General features: G+C 36.7%; 1 protein-coding gene across 2 annotated transcripts in view; it reads right to left on the bottom strand.

Annotated features, from left to right (window-relative positions):
• bin1b (bridging integrator 1b) overlaps positions 1-16024 on the bottom strand; it is a 28180-nt gene extending 12156 nt beyond the window's left edge. The window contains exons 1-10 of one of the 2 annotated variants that reach the window (XR_014532233.1): positions 15552-16024; positions 8040-8120; positions 7711-7765; positions 6056-6150; positions 5548-5643; positions 4260-4367; positions 3588-3673; positions 338-413; positions 142-197; positions 12-41 (exon numbers count right to left, since the gene is read on the bottom strand). Coding sequence is in view for 1 of the 2 variants with exons in the window: in XM_083534041.1 (XP_083390167.1) it covers positions 12-41; positions 142-197; positions 338-413; positions 3588-3673; positions 4260-4367; positions 5548-5643; positions 6056-6150; positions 7711-7765; positions 8040-8120; positions 15552-15632 (764 nt within the window). In the remaining variant the exon portion in view is untranslated. The remainder of the gene's footprint in view (positions 1-11; positions 42-141; positions 198-337; positions 414-3587; positions 3674-4259; positions 4368-5547; positions 5644-6055; positions 6151-7710; positions 7766-8039; positions 8121-15551) is intronic. The other variant, XM_083534041.1, reaches the window with a different exon arrangement.
• Positions 16025-22475: the final 6451 nt, after the last annotated feature.

Consider the following 22475-nt stretch of genomic DNA (forward strand, 5'->3'; position numbering starts at 1 on the left):
AGTTTAATTACCTCTTCTCAGTAGCTTTCACAGTAGTATTTCTGTGGGGAATTTGTTGTTTTAGTATAAACAAAGTACTTGCGCTGACAGTCAGAATGGACACACTAGATCTATTAGGTCACAGCACAATGAAACACTTACATAGTCTGTCGTTCTTCCACAAGTTTGGTGATAATGTCACACAGATTGTGGTTCAGCTGAAAAATAAAGATTTATTCTAAGAAATGGTAAAAAGCTACTTCCCTTAATCCCCTAGATGCACCTCAATATTTATTTGTCCATTTTTATTTAAAACATGTGTTAATATAAACACGTTGATTGTTAGAGGAGTTCTTACTTTGCACATCTCTTTGTGGAACTTCTCCCCCATCCCAGCTAAACTCTGAAAGGTGGTCACATAGATACCAACACGACTGAGGAATGAAAAGAGAAATGTATTATGAGTCATAGGAAAACAAAAGAAAAACAAAAGCCACTGCTTCTCAATTATTTAAATTAGGAGTGCCAATCGATTAAAATATTTATTCACAAATTAATAGCATGATGTTCATGAGTTAACTTGTGATTAATCGCAACTTAATCGCACATTTTTATCTGTTCTAAATATACCTTATATTAACACTTTTTAAAAGTTTTCTAATAAACATGGGCGTGGACAAACATGGAAGCTTTATGCAAATGTATTTTTATTATAAGTGAAACCATACTCAACATAGAGCATGAAGACAAAATGTTCTTGTAAATATTTTAAAGTAAATATAAATTCAAATTGTAATTATCAAGTTATCAGGACACCAAACAGAACTTTTGCTATGTTTTCACACGAACGGTTTTAATTGTCGGATTTTGGTGCTGATTTAAGACTTGACGCATAGTGAAACAAATGTATAGTGATTAACATTATCTTTTGTGGAGTTTATTTTTTTTTATAAATATGAGTACAGAAAGGACATCGTGATTAAATGTGTGTGCCACTTTTATATTTGTTTACTTATATGTTTTATAAAAATAGACAAACAAAAAATGTGCACTGCATTAATCCCATGTTAATAGATTTAGTGCGATAAATTAATTTGCATTAACGCGTTGCAATTTTACTGCTTCCCTACATTTTCCCAGACAAGAAAAAGAGCAAATGTCTGCCCCATGTGTTCTTAGTCACTTTAAAGGTTAGTCAGTTTAAATACAAATCATTAAAACAATGGTGTAAGTAAGTACTAAAGGAACATTAAATAGAACATTGCTGCACATGTACTGTACATTATACTCTTTCCATTCTCTTATCATTTGGCATGTTTCATGAAAATTAATAAATGTTTTATTGACTGAGAAATGTTTTAATTTGTGTTATTTTTTTATATGTAGTTATATTATATTACAAAATAATTAGTTTTTTTTTAGTAACTACTATGTCCTATCCTGTTCAGGGTTGCAGTGGATCCAGAACGCATCCTGAGAACATTGAGCAAAGGAAAAACAAAATGCAAAATGAGAAGCAGTCAATCACAAGGCATCATGCATGCACATAGGTGGGATTAAATCAGAGGTAGGAGTAAATCAGAAAAGCTGGAGGAATGATAGATTTAATTTTGTTTGGAAAAGTGAAAATTTGAAATAGTCAATGTGCAGCTTGTATAGCAGTAAAGATTTACTGCCCTCTGAAAATAACTCAAAATACAGCCATTATTGTCTAAATAAATGGGAACAAAGTGATAACAGCTGTCATGATAACATGTCATCATGTTCATGTTATTGTCTGCATTGACAGGACCATCTTGTATTAGAGCAGTTAAAATTTGGTACCTTGTGTACAATTCTTTTTTTTACTAACCACTGGATGTTCAACATGGCACCTCATGGTAAAAACTCTCTGAGGATTTAAAAATTATAATTTTTTTTGTTAGTTTTTTTGTTTTGTCTTTATTTAAAAAAAACAAAGGGGGGGGGGGGGGGGGGTAAAAAAAAAAAAATTAGAATTGTTGCTCTCCACAAAGATGGCCTAGGTTATAAGAAGACACACTGCAACAGGTTGGTTTGCATGGCCGTCATCCCAAAAGGGAAGCCTCATCTCTTGTACTGGCTCACAAGATAACTTGCAAACAGTTTGCAGAAGACAACATGTCCAAGAGCAAGAATTACTGGAACCACGTCCTGTGGTCTGATGAAACTTGTTTGGATCAAATGGTGTGCAGCATGTGTGATGACACCCTGGTAAGGAGTAAGAAGTGATTTGTGTCTTGCCTACAGTAAATCATGGTGGTGGTAGCATCATGGTCTGGGGCTGTATGAGTGCAGCTGGTACAAGGGCAGCTGCGGTTAATTGAAACATGGATTCCAACATGTACTGTGACATTCTGAAGCAGAACATTCAGAATGACCACCCTTTAGAAACTGAGCTGAGCGGCAGTTTTCCAACATAATAATGACCCCAAACACAACGCCAAGATGGCAACTGCCTTGCTGAAGGTGATGGGGTGGCCAAGTATTTCTCTAGACCTAGCACCTATGGGGGATCCTCAAGCAGAAGGTGGAGAAGTGATATGTGTCGAACATCCAGGAGCTCTGTGATGTTACTATGGAGAAATGGAAGAGGATCCCAGCAACATGTGCAGCTCTGGTGAATTCCATGCCCAGGAGAATCATGGCAGTGCTACACTACAATGGTGCTCACACAATATAATGACACTTTGGACACCATTTTGACATGTTCACTTAGAGTGTACTCACATTTCATGCCAGCTATTTTAACAGTAGTGGCTGAATGTTGAGTTATTTTTAGAGGACAGTAAATCTATACTGTTGTACAAGCTGCACATTGACTACTCTAAAATATATCCAAGTTATATTGTTTATTGTCTATAGTATTGTCCATTGAGAAGATATACCAAAATGGCTGCTGAAATGTGAGGGGTGTACTTACATTTGTGAAAATATTGTAAACTGGCTAATATAAAAAACAGTCAGGATAAAGTTTTACACTTTATATTTACACTTATGCACAATACTATGATTGTTGTTTTTGTACATAAATCTATATGTAAAGCAAACATGAAACACAAAAGATAAAACCCTGATCTTCCTTTGTGCTTTTATGTATCTGTTCAATGCTGGAGTTTTATCACAGTAGAGAAAGTTTAATGTCTAATAAATTAACATTGTGACTTGGCAAAAACATATTTTGAATAAATTTTTATCTGTTTCTGTTGTGATCTGATGTATATAAAATGTTTTGTTTATACTTTAGAGCTTAATTTGAACAATGTTGCTTTGAAACCCTTGATAAGCACCATGGAAAGTAAATCTTTCTGAATATGCAGTCAGGTGTGACTCCCTGCCAACCATTCATCATTTACAGCAACTTAAAAAAATGTCTATTTCCACATAGCGAGCACATGTTAGTCCATGTTTTGAAATGGCATTCCACACTTCTTTAATTGTATGTGATTTCTGAATGAAAATATACATATGCCCTTACATATGGCAAAAACAAACTGTCACAGGATGCAGGACAATGATCCAAAAATGCATTATTAGAAAATAGTATTTAAAAAAGAAGCAGAATGGGAAAATAAGAAATTTGGTGACACCTGTTCCACAAAGACGGGAGCTCCTCTTGAAGGTCACAACTGATTTCTTCAAAAACCTTTTGGGCTTTTCCCAACTCTTCCTCTGCCTGACAGTAAACACACAAGCATATTACTCCAGTTACAGCCAAATCAAAACCCCATTTGCATAAGTAAGGCATCCTGCAGTAAATTTCTAACACACTGATGCAGATGCTTGGCCAAAACTGTGAATCAGGCAAGCAGAAGTTAAGCTATTAATCTGTAGTTAGTGAGGTGCTAGGTCTGTCACCTGGCATCTGGCAAGGTTAGTCTGAGCAATTTGATGCGCTCAAAATATTCTCTGAGCCCATCCTGGAGCAGCTTTCCCTATCTGGGCCAAGGGCTGGACATTCAAAGGTTCAAAAAAGACAGACTGCAAGCAAGACAAGCAATTTTGTTAACACACATTTTAAGAATTGACCGCAAATTATTATAACCTGTTTATAGATTTTATATATACATTTGCACATGCACACACAGTTGCATCAACCAATGAAAATAGAAGTAGGACTTTATAGTACAGTAATTGGTTACTTGCAGCGATAAAATCGATATGTGTGAATGTAACATTACAAGATTAATTAGAATAATTGAATACATTAGATTTTTATACTAGATATGCACTCCAGCCCCACACATGGTATGCTAAGGTACCTTGGCAAGTTTGGCTTCATCCTTCTTCTTACTTTTCTGTATAGAAGCAAAATGATGTCGGGCACTATCAAAATCCACCAGCTTCCTGTCACGTTTAGCAATGCGTGCCTGTGGCGACAAAAGTTTAATCTTGAATGTAAAGACAGGGGGCATTCAAAAGGAATAGACAATCAAATGTCTGTTATTATTTACAATAAAATATATACATATAACATTTTAGATTTGATAGTTAGAGTATAATGCTATATTATACCTAATACACAGAAGATACAAAGAACCCATCATATTTTACATATCTGAAGACCCAGTAGCTACCCAAATATAAGCCGCACTCACTGAATTTGACAAAGATTTTTATTTTGAACATAAATAAGCTGTCTATATTGAAACTAATGAACTTTACACAGGCTTTTATGAAAGACAGTGCCTGTTAAACGGCTTGTATCTAAACAGTGGCCAACCAAGAAAGTCATTGTTCACTGTCTTCCTCCTTTCTTTCACAACCATTTCTCTCAGGAGTTTTTCTTTTGGCATCGTCGTGCGTTTAAAAATCACCATCAGTGAAGCTTTTCTCCCGATGTGGGAAAAAGTAGCGGCTTATAGTCCGGAAAATACGGTATATAAACTTTTATAATATTAGCTATTATTGCGTCTAGTTGACTATGTGTTAACATCTGCTATGTAAAACTTATTTAGGGCAGTACTAAGTAAAAGAACAAAAAGTAATATATATATATTTTAAATTATTGACATTTTGCAGATTCTTATGTAAATTTATGACCCCAACAATATATCTAACAAGAAATTAGAATAAAATGTAATCTAGGAATAAGAAGTCTCTAATTGTTAGTCCATTTACATAAATGTTTTAAATTTATACTTTTAGGGCAGAAGCCATCCAGCCTACTTGGCAAATTCATCAGAATATCTTTAGATTATAAACATTAAAGTGGATATCAAAAGCAAAGAGTAAGGAAAGTGAAAGATTATTACAAGACTAAGCTTCAATTGTTAGTTCTATTTTTAAATATATGGGCCTGGTATCTTGTCTCCCTTCTTTATACTAACTCTGAATGATAAATGGACAATCAGTGCTTTGGCTAAGAGTAAGGGTTTGGTACATTAATGCACTAACATTTAGTTGGTTAAAAGCTGCTATACATGTTATATTAATCTTGTATTGTATAATTTTTAAAATGACACTTTTTTGTAGTTTTATCCTCTCATTTCATATTGTACTGCTATTTTATAGAGCAATCGCATTCTAATAATTAGTGCCAAAATCAACCTTAATTTCAGGAAACTTAGCCATGTAGGCATCCATTGAGATGAGTGCACTGTCCACAAGCTTCTGATAGAAATCTCCCCACAGAACATCTGTCTCCTGCGAAAGAAAAGAAATCAGAACATACACTCCAATTCAAACAAGGGAAGGCCCATATACTCTTGGCCATATATTTTTGCTAGAGCTAGGGGGTTAGCTATAATGCTAAAACAGGTGCTACACTACAATAAAACACCCTACAGATTAGGGAATTTACCTGAAAATTATTATCCATCTCATTCTCTATTATCTCCTTCAAGGTAGGAGTACAATCAAGACAAAGAAAGACTTTATGCTAAAGCTGAAACTTAACATTAATAGTTCTATTGACTTCTACTAAAATGCTATGCAGGAAAGACTTATTTTTATATATTTATTATTTAATTACATTGCTTAGCATTTTACCATTTACCTCAAATATAGTCCACATAAACAACTCTTTTATAAAAGCTTGATAATCACATTTACACACCTCAGTGATGACATCCATTTCCTCCTTCCCAACCCAGTCTGGCTCATAGATGTCTTCTAGGCAGCTTTGTAGTTGCTTTGAGCACTCATGCATTGCTGAGAAGAAACAGAGAGACTTTTCCTTGGTGTATGAGATCTTGGAAGAGAGCAGCAATGACAAACTATACAGAGCTGGTAAAAGATTGTCATTTCCTACTAATGTTTGACATTGATTACCCATTAATGTGGGTTTGCTAACTAGTAGCTTCTAAATAAAACTAAGCTGGCAAACTACTGCATTAGTAATGCATTCATAGTACAAGTAAAATCTTTTAGAGGAGTTCTCTATATGAAAGCACAAAGCAATGTACTTGAAAAGATAGTTTGCTAATATTTGAATATTTGACCCCGGGTGACAAACCTGGCCTCAATCCAACTGAACATTTCAAATGTTTCAACTGAAAGATAAAAAAATGGAACTATGAAATACAACTGATTTATCTGCTTTCATACAATTATCTTTATCTATTAGTCTGGCACCATATAGCTTTTCTGTTCGTGCCATTTCCAAACACATATTTTCTAGTCAGGGCAAAGACATAGTTAATTAGTTGCTCCTTTGTTGCTGCCATCTCTGAATGTGGTTTGAGTGACCCTATAAGAGTCAGGTGTGTGTTTAAAAGAAAAGCATTAGAAAGTCTCACTTCATCAACCATGGTCATGTATATTTTTTTAATATATATATTTAATGTGCATAAAACATATTGATAAAAAGAAAAAATTTAAAGTACACTAGACAGCCACAGTGACATTATAGCTCCACTTTTGTAGCCCTGGTACTGAATCCACCCATCTAAAATTGTGTATAATTGCACAAAATGTTCTGGTATGTAAAGAGTGCAGCAAGCAGCACATATATTTAATTAATATACATGTATATATATATATTATCTCTGTCGATGTTTCATTAGAAAAGGGGGATCTGGTTTTTTTTGGAAAAGGGCTTCTAAAATGTGAATAGGTCTTTCCTGCACACACAATACAGTGCAGAGATCAACTATTTAATTAACAATAAACCATTAAACATGGTGTGCTACAAATGACACTTCTACTCAGTGGACATGCTTAGACTTAGCATAAGTATCTAATTTCTGTGTCCTTAATACAAATATAGAAGTAAAAATATAATTCAGAAAAAGAATTTTGGCCTGAAATGCAAGCTCATACACACTAAAGAGAAAACACACTCTGCTCTGATGTGGGTCTGGTGCGAATTCTAGATATTTCAGAAGAATCCAGGTTAGTGGGCACTATGGACCAATTAACTATAATTTTTTACAATTTTGCATAGCCTGAATGAAATATGGCAGTAAACTGTAGTTAACACATGCAACAGTATATGCTGTAGAATTGTCTTTTTACTTGAAACATTTACTTATGGCATCTAGGTTATTAGTGTTAATTAAACAGATAATAGCAAAACAGATAATAGTAACCTTGTCAAAATGTTATCTTGAATTACAATTATAATCATTACAAAGAAACAGAAACATTTTAAGTGAGATTGTTAGTTGCAGGTCAGGTAGTAGCTGAGTTTATTTGAGTGAATTTAAACAGCTGAAACATTGCATAAAATACTGACGAACAGACAGACCAAGCACAGTTCCCATAACTTACTTTTGACTGCCTCTAGATATGCTCTCAGGTCTCTCTGCAATTTTATGCCTTCTGCCTGTAAGAATATATGCCACATCCAAAATATTTAAACTACTTTAAGAACTAGAGCTTTGTACAATCTGAGTGTAATCACATGTCTGATTTTCACACCATGTAATGTAGAAATTTTCCACCAAAGCAATCTCCCTAGTAGGCTTACAGTTTTTTTTTCTTTTGCAAACAAAAAAAAAAACTACTTTTAGAATTATTGTATTCAACCTTTTCAACTCAAACTAATTCAGATGTACAAAATTCATGTTATAGCCGAAAAAAATTTTAGTCAGTCTCACCATTTGCTTGTTGAAGTTAACCACACCCTCCTCAAATGCTATGTCTTTTGTTTCATCAGACTTTCCCAGCTTCTGCATCATCTAGAAATCAGACAAAGAAAAATCTGCACAATCCACACATTGCTTTTACTATTCTTGCAAGAAACTATAAAATGATGTATTACAATAATGAATGTTCCCATTTCCAAATATGAAATAACTGCTCTATTATACTTTTTCAGCTTTTTTTAAATCACCTCATGTCCACTTGAGATAATAGCTCACCTTCACCTTACTCTGTAAAATAACACCAAGACAGCATTGTGTGTGTGTGTGTGTGTGTGTGTGTGTAATTAATCAATTAATCTAATAAAAAATTAAAAAATAATTAATTATATGTTTTGCTATATAAAACTATATAAATATTTAAAACCCTAATTCACTGTATTTCTGTATAAAGATGTATTAAAAAAAATCCAAAAGCCACATATTAAGTTTAACTATCTTTAATTTTGACATTTCATTCATTCATTCATTCATTTTCTCCCGCTTATCCGTAATTCGGGTCGCGGGGGCAGCAGTCTAAGCAGGCCCCCGCCGCCGACTGCTGCCCAATCCTCATAGCACCGTCCCTTACGGTCCCTCCTGCAGGTGGTGAGCCCACGGGAATAATTTTGACATTTTATAAAGCTTATTAAGGAGTATATAGGGGATTTCTCCTTTAACAAATTCACTCATGATGGGTTGTTTCTTTCTGTAAAAAAAAAAGTAAAAAAAAACAGCATTTAAGTATGCAAGGTGAAGCAATTTGTGTATGATAATTGCAGATGGCAATTTGACAACCATGCTTAAAAAATCTATATAAAATATAATACAACATTGTTTTGACAATTTGAGTATAAAATTACCAAGACATTTGGTTCAGTTGTGAAGCATCTACAATATATAATTAATTATATTTTATATAATAAATAAATTATATATGCATCAATTAAATATTCAAACATTGAAAACAAGCATTTTAACGTAATAATGCCACAGTAAATCATGTTTGAAAACTGATTAGTTAACAAACAGTAGACAACTGCTATAAAAATGACAATAGAACAAAGAAACACAGCAAGCTAACATGCTTGATAACTAAAAAGGTAAAAATAAGCATGAGCTGAAAATCACAACAGTAACTAAAATGTGATCGTTTACTGCTGCTCATATTTGTTGCTTTGACATTTTGTGTTTGTTTGCACTGTTTTGACTTAATACATAACTATGTTGCGAGCGAGCTGATTGCACAACCTGATGCCAAGAGTCACAACAGAACAGATCGAGTGCGACTGTCCCGAAGTTAGCTAACAGTTAACACAATATCACTTAATTAAACTATACCATTTTTACATGATGTGGATTATACAGTTTTTGCTTACCGTGCTAACATTTCGCCTTCATGTGTGACACCAGTGTGTTTTCTTTTCATGTGCTCATGCATCACTGTGGTACTTCCATGCCACACAAGCTCAGCTTTGCATAACTTGCAGGTACATTCTTCTTTGTTGCATTTAATATGAAAAGCTCCCATTGCCTTGGATGACTTGGTATGCACACTTTTCCTGCTGCTGGTTGAACTGTACTCTTTACCATTTTGTAAGCAGCTGTGTTAGTTTACCGTCACATTTACCTGTAACTTCAGCAGCCCAACTAATCGATAACGACAGTCATTGACAACGGATTTAATTATCGATAAAAAAAACCTTAATAATGAAATTTTATATATATTAATTTAGGATTTATTATGACCTCTGTGGAAGGATGATCATGAGAAGGATATTTCTTGCTGCTTGTGTCTGCCTGATTTTCAGTGTTCTTTCACCTGTCTTAAAAAAAAAAAAAATTCTAAACAGTCAGTGTCCACCAGATACATCCATTTGCATGCTGATTTCCTGAACCAGTGTTTTTCAGTTACCTGAAGAATCCAGCTCAGCTGACCTGTGTCTGTCCCTTGCTTTTTAGAGTAAGTATTACTATACCTCTTAATTTAGCAGAGAGCGTTGCTCTACTTCCTGGCTCTGCAAAAGATATTGCTACACCACCTTATTACTTCAGGTACCGCTGCTGCCTCTTTTTTTAAAACAAGAACTTTTATTTTATTGGTTTTGTAAGCAGTGATAGATCTGAAATTTACAAAAACTATAACTAAGTTTAGATAAACACCCAAACTCCAAGCTCCTGCCTAGCCCATTGTAGACTAGTATAGATGAAAGCAGTGTGTATGTACACAAACAATAAAAAAAAACAAGGAGGAATACAGAAAAGCATCTTAGTAATGACAAAATAAAAATGAATTAAATAAACATCTTAACAAAATACCTTTAACAGCAGTTAATATTTTATTTTGATAGATACATCTGGAAATTATTAACACTTTTTCCACATTTTGTTATGTTACAGTCTAATTCCAAAATGGATTAAAATCATTTCCCCATTTCCTTTTTATTTTTCTCAAATTCTACACAAACAAAACTTATAATGACAACATAAAAGAAGTTTGTTTGAATCTTTGCAAATTTTTCAAAAATACAAAAAAATAAATAAATCACATGTACATAAGTATTCACAACCTTTGCCATGTCACTCAAAATTGAGCTCAGGTGCACCGTGTTTCTACTGATCATCCTTGAGATGTTTCTACAACTTGATTGGAGTCCACCTGTGGTAAATTTAGTTAATTGGACATGATTTAAAAAGGCACACACCTGTCTATATACAGTTAACAGTAGATACGTTTACATGAAGCATTGTGATCATTTTAAAAGTTCAATCCGAATTAAAACGATCCATATAAACACCCCAATCGCAATAAAATGAGATGGTGGGATAAACCTTTTAATAAACCGAAAACAAAATTTTAAATCTGCCATGTAAACACGTTAAACCGATTACTGCCGTTGATAAGTCCCATTACTTGAGTTTGACTTCGGGTGCCTCTATTCAACTGGCATTCGTATCAGATCTCGTATCGGCCCATTCACCATACCCTTGCAGAAGATATACAAAAACGTTTTTACTGTGCTCTTGTAAACAATTGATTTGCCACAACACAATATTCTGCACAGCTTCCGAGTTTGTATAAAACAATCAATTGGATTTCTGATGGTCTCTTCTTCTGGGACCATTAATCCCTCTACCAGTCCACACAAACTTGTGAATGACTGGCAACTCATGAGAAAGTTTAGTTTTCATTCCAGGTCATTAAATTCCAATCATACAACTCTCTCCCACCAGTCCTTACTATAGACCATATTTTTGTATGAAAGATGTGTAGTATTGAGATGCTCCTTTGAGATAACTTTTAAAAAAGTTTTCCTCATACCTTCCAGCAGTAGTATGCCTACAAATTCACACTGTTGCTTGATTAAGAGCAACACTTTACATAAAAATAGCACGAATAAGAAATAATGGAACTTCATGTTGACAGGACAGGACATAGGCTAATGTGCACATGTCACAAAGTCATTACAAATGAAAGCACCGGCACATGTAAACACCATATCGAATTAAATACCGTCTCATGTGGACAGTCCATAGAATCTTGCCATGAAGGACTCACAGACCATGAGAATTTCTTTTTACTCGTTGGTCCGAATGCCAAGTCAATGTCCAGTCTGGAGGAAACCAGGCACTGCTCATCACCACCATCATGCTTTTCAGCGGCAGAAACTGGGAGACTAGTCAGGATCGAGGGAAAGATGAATGCAGCAATGTACAGAGTCATCCTTGATGAAAATCTAATCCAGAGCGCTCGTGGAACTCAGACACGGATGGCGGTTCATCTTCCAACAGGACAATGACCCTAAACACACAGCCAAGATTACAAAGAAGTGGCTACAGGACAACTCTGTGAATGTCCTTCAGTGGCCCAGCCAGAGCCCAGACTTAAATTGATCGAACATCTCTTGAGAGATCTGAAAATGGCTGTGAACTGATCCAACCTGATGGAGCTTGAGAGGTTCTGCAAAGAAAAATGGGAGAAACTGCCCAAAAATATTTGTGCCAAGCTTGTAGCATCATACTTAAAAAGACTTGAGGCTGTAATGGTGCCAAAGGTGCTTCAACAAAGTATTGAGCAAAGTCTGTGAATATTTATGTATGTGATTTTTTTTTTTTTTTTTTTTTTTTTTTTATAAGTTTGCAAAGATTTCAAATACACTTCTTTCACATTGTCATTATGGGGTATTGTTTGTAGAATTTTAAGAAAAATAATAAATTTTATCCATTTTGGAATAAGGCTGTAACATAACAAAATGTGGAAAAAGTGAAGTGCTGTAAATACTTTCTCTGGATGCACTTAATTTATTTTACTTTATCAAATGCAGCACTCTATCTTTCTATTCTGCCTAACATCACTACACATGGATTTGTACATGCACTGTACGTGTATATTGAACATAGTAGAATGTAATATACATGAATTTAAAGTGATTTTTGTGACTTTGACTATTCAATGAGTGTTGGTACTCAGCTGGCTGATTTCAGAAAACTGGTTTAAGTATTTCAGAGACTGCTGATCTGCTGGGATTTTCACAAACAAAACACTCCACAAAAACAGTTCTGTGTGGTGATCCCTTGTTAATGGGCTATGCTAACACAAAAAAATTTCTTTAATTTCTTCTATAGAAGCTCTTATGTGCAATTCAACATTTGCTTCCTATGCAACATGGAGCATAAGTAAGATTTGGGCATCCATGACTCTGTAACTGGTTCACAGGTTTTCTTTCCTTGCACCACATTTGGTAGGCTCTAACCACTGCATAAAGAGAACACGACACAATTCTTGACATTTTGAAGATGCTCAAACCCAGTTGTCCAGCAATCACTATCTGGCCCTTGTCAAAGTTGCTTAGATCCAGGTGCCTTATTTCCTGCTTCCTACACATCAACTTTAACTTGCCTATTATAACCCCCCCTTGACAGGTGCTATGGTAAGAAGATTCGCATATTACCACAGCATCTTTCCACTTTTAAAAATTGTATTAAATTCAATTCATTTTTATCTGTATAGAGCAGGGGTCACCAACCTTTTTGAAACTGAGAGCTACTTCTTGGGTAACGAATAATGTGAAGGGCTACCAGTTTGATTCACACAGTTTTCAGTTTGATCTGAAATAACACATTTTCTCAATTTACCTTTTATTATATGTTATTATTAATAATTAATTATATTCATCTATGTGAAGACACTGATCATGTTAATGATTTCTCATAAATATTATCAACAATGATTTAACAAAGTAGGAAACAGCTATTTTTAGAAAAAGCCCGCGGGCTACTCATGTGGTCCTTGCGGGCTACCACGTTAGTGACCCCTAGTATAGAGCTTATAACAATGAAAATTGTGTTAAGGCAGCTTTGCACAGATAATGTGGTAAAAAAAAATGAATAAGATGATCTTTATAAGTGTAAGTTTGTCCCTGATGAGCAAACCGGTGGCGACTGTGGAAAATAAAAACTCCCTAAAATGGCATAAGGAAAAAACCTTGAGAGGAACCAGATTTAAGAGGGAACCCATCCTCATTTGGGTTGCAAAGAAATGTCCATTTATTACAGATAAACAATGATGAGGTGGGCAGTGATGATCTGAAAACTCAGACCCCTGACCAATTATATCATATTACTGAATTACAAATGGGGAAGTGAAATTTCCTTTTGTTCTGATACCAGTAACCCAGATAAATTGGCAGCCATCCATGTCCATGCTATAACACTGCCTCTGCCATGTTTGACAGATCATGTGGTATTCTTTGGAACATGAGCTCTTCCTTACCTTCTCCAAACTGTTAAATTAATCTTGAATCAGAACTAAACAGACTTTTGCTTTTAAGACTTTTATGTCTTAGCATTTTAACTTGGCCTGTTCTTGAGTGGTTTGTATCTTGAGATCTTTCTAGATTCTGTGATGCATCTTTTTCTGCATAAACAAAAGACTTCAGCAATTATGTGTCCTTCCAGGCCTTTTGGTGTTAGTAAGCTCCTTTTTAAGAATGTAATTGTTGATTCTGCTAATTTTATTTTTGCTTTATTTCATATATCTGTTTATGCTTATTAAGATTATATATACATACATGCCACTTTTCCTGCACAGTTCACACATTTCACCATCACACTGACAAGGCTCAAGTTTGTTAGATAGAAGACTGACAGAAGATCAAAGTTTGTGTATTCATATACTTTTAATGTGTTACAGGCCCTAACTAGTGGGAGCTGTCAATTGCAGATCTTAAAATACATTCAACCTCACTTGATCCCAAAAAACTGATCACATTTAAACAGCTGTTAGGATGCCTATCTGCTATTCATAGCCTCTATTCATGTCCTGCCACAAGGCAATTTTCAGACAGGACAGGTGTGTGGGTGTATATTGGGAAAACTTTGATTGACATAAAGTCTGTTCACTGGGAGTGGGGGGCAGTATTAAAACTGGTATTTGCTCTATGATGAGTAACTAAAAAAGGAACAGAGGCACTGTGAAATGAATGCCTAAAGGCTGTCCTCCATTATTTCAAATATCAGGCTTGAGCTAACCCAAGTCTTTATAATAAGCATGTTTTGAACAGTACAACAGGCTTTCAAGAGGAAACAGGGGTGAAACACTTAAAAAAAAGCATGTAAGTAATAGGGACTGGTAGTCCCTAATGCAAATTATAAGGTTTTAAATCCTTGAAAAATTAGCATGTGGAGGAGCAGGTTTAAAACTACTTAAAAATTTAATTTTGCGGTGGGGGTTGATGGAAGGAAATACACTAAATAAAGTACAGCAATATTCTTCCAATCACTGCAAATAATATGTTAATACATTTTCTAAATGTCAAGATTGCAATTTATTTGTGAACTTGAATAAATATTCAGATCAGATTCAAAAAAATATATCAGAAATCTTTTTTTTTTTTTAAATCACATTTCAATAAAAATGTTTTTTTTTTATTTAAATTTTTTTACATATTTGACTTTCAAACATCATAAATAGATAAAGAGATAAATAAATAAATAAATAAATAAATAAATAAATAAGTGTCGTTTTTCTGTTTATGTGTGACTAAGCATGTCAGTTCACTGTTCACTTACTGCTACTGTATGTTTTCCGAGGCAATGACAAAAATGGGAACAATTATTTATATACAATTTTTCCCATTTTTGTATAATATAATACTGAATAATATTTTATATATATATATATATATATATATATATATATATATATATATATATATATATATATATAAAGTTTTAAAAGTAAGCGATAATGCAACAGCACACAAACTAAAGTAACAGGATATGATGACTTTAAGTCCCTGAAATAGCAAATGTACTACCAGAGCCACAGTAATCACCAGCACATAGCGGTCTGTTCCTGACTTATTGCCAGCTGACAGTAGAAATAGATAGTGAAATATTAGATCTTTGTAAACGCCTGAATTACCTACTTAAAAATAAAGATATAAGAACATTAGGGAGTGTTTAAGGAGTTTTTGATTCTCTTACCTTCTCTTGAACCCGGCTTATCCTTTTCTGAACATTACTAGCCAATTTCCCGGGATTAACCCCTTTCGATATCTCAGCCATAATGCAAGTTTCCGTGTAGGTAGTATAGTAGAATAACGAGAGTAATAACAAATGGGAATAACTAACAAAAACCACTAACAAACACAGGAACCAAAACAAAAACTTCCGACGGCTCGAGTCTTAACTCGCACTGTTGAAAAATCTCCTTAAAGGGATGGTGAAGTCAGCGCCGACGGTACAGAGTGACAGCCCCTTGGAAAGCGAATTCAATTAATAATAATGTAGCTGCTCAAACGGACCTAGCATTAATAAGTGCAATCAGTGACTGAATACGCAGCTATCCATAGTCTGCGAGCTATTCTTTTTTCGTAAAAAATATCTGGAAAAAAAAATTAGCCTGTTAGATTACCCCTCCTTGCACCCCCTGGCTTTAAGGAAGGGGGGCTCCGTTAAAGGCACAGTTTACCCTTTATTTTAGTTATTAGCCGACAGCCTACGAATTGCTTGGCAAGAGTGATGTAGTCTAGATTTCTATTTTTAGCTTGTCATATTTCTCAAATTCACAAATGAGAGGAAGAGCAAATATGGTTTCGATTTTTCATGCTCTGTCAACCTAATATTATTTAGGGGAAGACTGCAGTCAATCTGGGCAAATTATAAAATCTACTCTTAAAAAAATAACAACATCAGGACATAAGAACACAGAACCACAACTGCAGCACAAACTGGTGTTTAACTGTAGATTTGATTTGCAATATCATAAAGTATAAATACAGTTAAAGAGCAGACCATTGAAAAATATGTATACAGTATTGGTACAGTATATACTATAGTGCACCACATGTACAGTACATTGCTGCGTATTCAGTCACTGATTGCTGATGCTGTGGTTCTAGTACTACTGGTCATATAAGTAAAAGCAACAGACAACACTGATGCAGATGATGTGTGTACTCACTTTTGTTCTCAGTTATTTAGACAAGCATTTCTCTGTGTTTTTTTTTTTTAAGAGGACAGTTAATCTATACTGCTATACAGGCTGCACACTGACTAAAATACAGTCGGTACGGAAAGTATTCAGACCCCCCTAAATTTTCACTATTTGTTATATTGCAGCCATTTGCTAAAATCATTTAAGTTCATTTCTTTTTCTCATTAATGTACACATAGCACCCCATATTGACAGAAAAACACAGAATTGTTGACATTTTTGCAGATTTATTAAAAAGGAAAAACTGAAATATCACATGGTCCTAAGTATTTAGACCCTTTGCTGTGACACTCATATATTTAACTCGGGTGCTATCCATTTCTTCTGATCATCCTTGAGATGATTCTACATCTTTCATTTGAGTTCAGCTGTGTTTGATTAAACTAATTGGACTTGATTAGGAAAGCCACACACCTGTCTATATAAGACCTTACAGATCACAATGCATGTCAGAGCAAATAAGAATCATGAGGTCAAAGGAACTGCCTGAGGAGCTCAGAGACAGAACTGTGGCAAGGCACAGATCTGGCCAAGGTTACAAAAAAAAAAAAATTCTGCTTTTCCTCCTTCCTGGTGGCTCCATCCTCAGCATTCTCCTACCGATATACCCCATGTCCCTTCTCTGCACATGTCCAAACCATCTCAATCTCGCCTTCCTTAACTTGTCTCCAAAGCGTCCTACATGCGATGTCCCACTAATAAACTCATTTCTAATCCTGTCCATCGTCGACACTCCCAACAAAAATCTCAACATCTTTAGCTCTGCTACCTCCAGCTCCACCTCTTGTTATTTAGTCAATGCAACTGTCTCTAAACCATACAACATCGCAGGTCTTACCACAGTCCTATAAACTTTCTTTTTCACTCTTGCAAATTCCCTACTATCACAAATCACGCCTGCTATCACTCTTCTCCACCCACTCCACTCTGCCTGTATTTTTTCTTCACTTATCTAACACACTCTCCATTATTTTGCACTGTTGACCCCAAGTACCTGAACTACTCCACCATCACCACCTCTTCTCCCTGCAACTGCACACTTTCACTGCCCTCCCTCTCATTCACACATATGTACACTGTCTTACACCCACTGACTTTCATTCCCCTTCTCTCCAGCGCATACCTCCAGCTCTCCAGGCCACATCCCTTATTATCTGCTGATGCATCTCCTTGTACTCCTGCCTACTTTTCTCATCACTCTGTCTAGCTCAATTCTGTTTTGCCAACATCTCTCTCTCCTTATGCTTTCCTGCACTTTCTTATTCCACCACCACGTCTCTTTGTCTTCCTTTTTATTTCCAGATGTCACACCAAGTACCCAGAGTTGGCAAAACTATACACATCGTTTACTTAAGTAGAAGTACAGATACACATTTTTTAAAAGACTCCAGTAAAAGTTAAAGTACTGACTACACTTTTTTTTACTCAAGTTAAAGTAAAGAAGTTTGGGCTCTGACATGTACTTAAGTAAAATGTAGCCGTTACTACTACCTGTCACGCTGGTAACTGAACCTCACATTATATCAATGTGTTATAAAACATACTAATATAATATAAAAAACAAAAAAACAAAAAAAAAAACTAAGTTGACAATATATATATACAGTGAGGAAAATAAGTATTTGAACACCCTGCTATTTTGCAAGTTCTCCCACTTAGAAATCATGGAGGGGTCTGAAATTGTCATCGTAGGTGCATGTCCACTGTGAGAGACATAATCTAAAAAGAAAAATCCAGAAAACACAATGTATGATTTTTTAACTATTTATTTGTATGATACAGCTGCAAATAAGTATTTGAACACCTTAGAAAGTCAATGTTAATATTTGGTACAGTAGCCTTTGTTTGCAATTACAGAGGTCAAACGTTTCCTGTAGTTTTTCACCAGGTTTGCACACACTGCAGGGGGGATTTTGGCCCACTCCTCCACACAGATCTTCTCTAGATCAGTCAGGTTTCTGGCCTGTCGCTGAAAAACACGGAGTTTGAGCTCCCTCCAAAGATTCTCTATTGGGTTTATGTCTGGAGACTGGCTAGGCCATGCCAGAACCTTGATATGCTTCTTACAGAGCCACTCCTTGGTTATCCTGGCTGTGTGCTTCGGGTCATTGTCATGTTGGAAGACCCAGCCTCGACCCATCTTCAATGCTCTAACTGAGGGAAGGAGGTTGTTCCCCAAAATCTCGCAATACATGGCCCCGGTCATCCTCTCCTTAATACAGTGCAGTCGCCCTGTCCCATGTGCAGAAAAACACCCCCAAAGCATGATGCTACCACCCCCATGCATCACAGTAGGGATGGTGTTCTTGGGATGGTACTCATCATTCTTCTATCTCCGAACACGTTTAGTGGAATTATGACCCAAAAGTTCTATTTTGGTCTCATCTGACCACATGACTTTCTCCCATGACTCCTCTGAATCATCCAAATGGTCATTGGCAAACTTAAGACGTGCCTGACATGTGCTGGTATATATATAAACATATATACATACAGTGAGGAAAATAAGTATTTGAACACCCTGCTATTTTGCAAGTTCTCCCACTTAGAAATCATGGAGGGGTCTGAAATTGTCATCGTAGGTGCATGTCCACTGTGAGAGACATAATCTAAAAAGAAAAATCCAGAAATCACAATATATGATTTTTAAACTATTTATTTGTATGATACAGCTGCAAATAAGTATTTGAACACCTGTCTATCAGCTAGAATTCTGACCCTCAAAGACCTGTTAGTCTGCCTTTAAAATGTCCACCTCCACTACATTTATTATCCTTAATTAGATGCACCTGTTTGAGGACGTTAGCTGCATAAAGACACCTGTCCACCCCATACAATCAGTAAGAATCCAACTACTAACATGGCCAAGACCAAAGAGCTGTCCAAAGACACTAGAGACAAAATTGTACACCTCCACAAGGCTGGAAAGGGCTACGGGGAAATTGCCAAGCAGCCTGGTGAAAAAAGGTCCACTGTTGGAGCAATCATTAGAAAATGCAAGAAGCTAAACATGACTGTCAATCTCCCTCAGACTGGGGCTCCATGCAAGATCTCACCTCGTGGGGTCTCAATGATCCTAAGGAAGGTGAGAAATCAGCCCAGAACTACACGGGAGGAGCTGGTCAATGACCTGAAAAGAGCTGGGACCACCGTTTCCAAGGTTACTGTTGGTAATACACTAAGACGTCATCGTTTAAAATCATGCATGGCACGTTAGGTTCCCCTGTTTAAACCAGCACATGTCCAGGCACGTCTTAAGTTTGCCAATGACCATTTGGATGAACCAGAGGAGTCATGGGAGAAAGTCATGTGTTCCCCAAAATGGAGGTTGTTCCCCAAAATCTCGCAATACATGGCCCCGGTCATCCTCTCCTTAATAAAGTGCAGTCGCCCTGTCCCATGTGCAGAAAAACACCCGCAAAGCATGATGCTACCCCCATGCTTCACAGTAGGGATGGTGTTCTTGGGATGGTACTCATCATTCTTCTTACTCCAAACACGTTTAGTGGAATTATGACCCAAAAGTTCTATTTTGGTCTAATCATGGAGGGGTCTGAAATTAAGTATTTGAACACCTGAGAAAGTCAATGTTAATATTTGGTACAGTAGCCTTTGTTTCCAATTACAGAGGTCAAACGTTTCCTGTAGTTTTTCACCAGGTTCGCACACACTGCAGGAGGGATTTTGGCCCACTCCTCCACACAGATCTTCTCTAGATCAGTCAGGTTTCTGGCCTGTCGCTGAGAAACACGGAGTTTGAGCTCCCTCCAAAGATTCTCTATTGGGTTTAGGTCTGGAGACTGGCTAGGCCACACCAGAACCTTGATATGCTTCTTACAGAGCCACTCCTTGGTTATCCTGGCTGTGTGCTTCGGGTCATTGTCATGTTGGAAGACCCAGCCTCGACCCATCTTCAATGCTCTAACTGAGAGAAGGAGGTTGTTCCCCAAAATCTCACAATACATGGCCCCGGTCATCCTCTCCTTAATACAGTGCAGTCGCCCTGTCCCATGTGCAAAAAAACACCCCCAAAGCATGATGCTACCACCCCCATGCATCACAGTAGGGATGGTGTAATTCCACGTTTAGTGGAATTATGACCCAAAAGTTCTATTTTGGTCTCATCTGACCACATGACTTTCTCCCATGACTCCTCTGAATCATCCAAATGGTCATTGGCAAACTTAAGACGTGCCTGACATGTGCTGGTATATATATATACATATATACATACAGTGAGGAAAATAAGTATTTGAACACCCTGCTATTTTGCAAGTTCTCCCACTTAGAAATCATGGAGGGGTCTGAAATTGTCATCGTAGGTGCATGTCCACTGTGAGAGACATAATCTAAAAAGAAAAATCCAGAAATCACAATATATGATTTTTAAACTATTTATTTGTATGATACAGCTGCAAATAAGTATTTGAACACCTGTCTATCAGCTAGAATTCTGACCCTCAAAGACCTGTTAGTCTGCCTTTAAAATGTCCACCTCCACTACATTTATTATCCTTAATTAGATGCACCTGTTTGAGGACGTTAGCTGCATAAAGACACCTGTCCACCCCATACAATCAGTAAGAATCCAACTACTAACATGGCCAAGACCAAAGAGCTGTCCAAAGACACTAGAGACAAAATTGTACACCTCCACAAGGCTGGAAAGGGCTACGGGGAAATTGCCAAGCAGCCTGGTGAAAAAAGGTCCACTGTTGGAGCAATCATTAGAAAATGCAAGAAGCTAAACATGACTGTCAATCTCCCTCAGACTGGGGCTCCATGCAAGATCTCACCTCGTGGGGTCTCAATGATCCTAAGGAAGGTGAGAAATCAGCCCAGAACTACACGGGAGGAGCTGGTCAATGACCTGAAAAGAGCTGGGACCACCGTTTCCAAGGTTACTGTTGGTAATACACTAAGACGTCATCGTTTAAAATCATGCATGGCACGGAAGGTTCCCCTGTTTAAACCAGCACATGTCCAGGCACGTCTTAAGTTTGCCAATGACCATTTGGATGAACCAGAGGAGTCATGGGAGAAAGTCATGTGTTCCCCAAAATGGAGGTTGTTCCCCAAAATCTCGCAATACATGGCCCCGGTCATCCTCTCCTTAATAAAGTGCAGTCGCCCTGTCCCATGTGCAGAAAAACACCCGCAAAGCATGATGCTACCCCCATGCTTCACAGTAGGGATGGTGTTCTTGGGATGGTACTCATCATTCTTCTTACTCCAAACACGTTTAGTGGAATTATGACCCAAAAGTTCTATTTTGGTCTAATCATGGAGGGGTCTGAAATTAAGTATTTGAACACCTGAGAAAGTCAATGTTAATATTTGGTACAGTAGCCTTTGTTTCCAATTACAGAGGTCAAACGTTTCCTGTAGTTTTTCACCAGGTTCGCACACACTGCAGGAGGGATTTTGGCCCACTCCTCCACACAGATCTTCTCTAGATCAGTCAGGTTTCTGGCCTGTCGCTGAGAAACACGGAGTTTGAGCTCCCTCCAAAGATTCTCTATTGGGTTTAGGTCTGGAGACTGGCTAGGCCACACCAGAACCTTGATATGCTTCTTACAGAGCCACTCCTTGGTTATCCTGGCTGTGTGCTTCGGGTCATTGTCATGTTGGAAGACCCAGCCTCGACCCATCTTCAATGCTCTAACTGAGAGAAGGAGGTTGTTCCCCAAAATCTCACAATACATGGCCCCGGTCATCCTCTCCTTAATACAGTGCAGTCGCCCTGTCCCATGTGCAAAAAAACACCCCCAAAGCATGATGCTACCACCCCCATGCATCACAGTAGGGATGGTGTTCTTGGGATGGTACTCATCATTCTTCTATCTCCGAACACGTTTAGTGGAATTATGACCCAAAAGTTCTATTTTGGTCTCATCTGACCACATGACTTT

Source organism: Silurus aristotelis, assembly GCF_946808225.1.
Source record: "Silurus aristotelis genome assembly, chromosome: 2".
NCBI lineage: Eukaryota > Metazoa > Chordata > Actinopteri > Siluriformes > Siluridae > Silurus > Silurus aristotelis.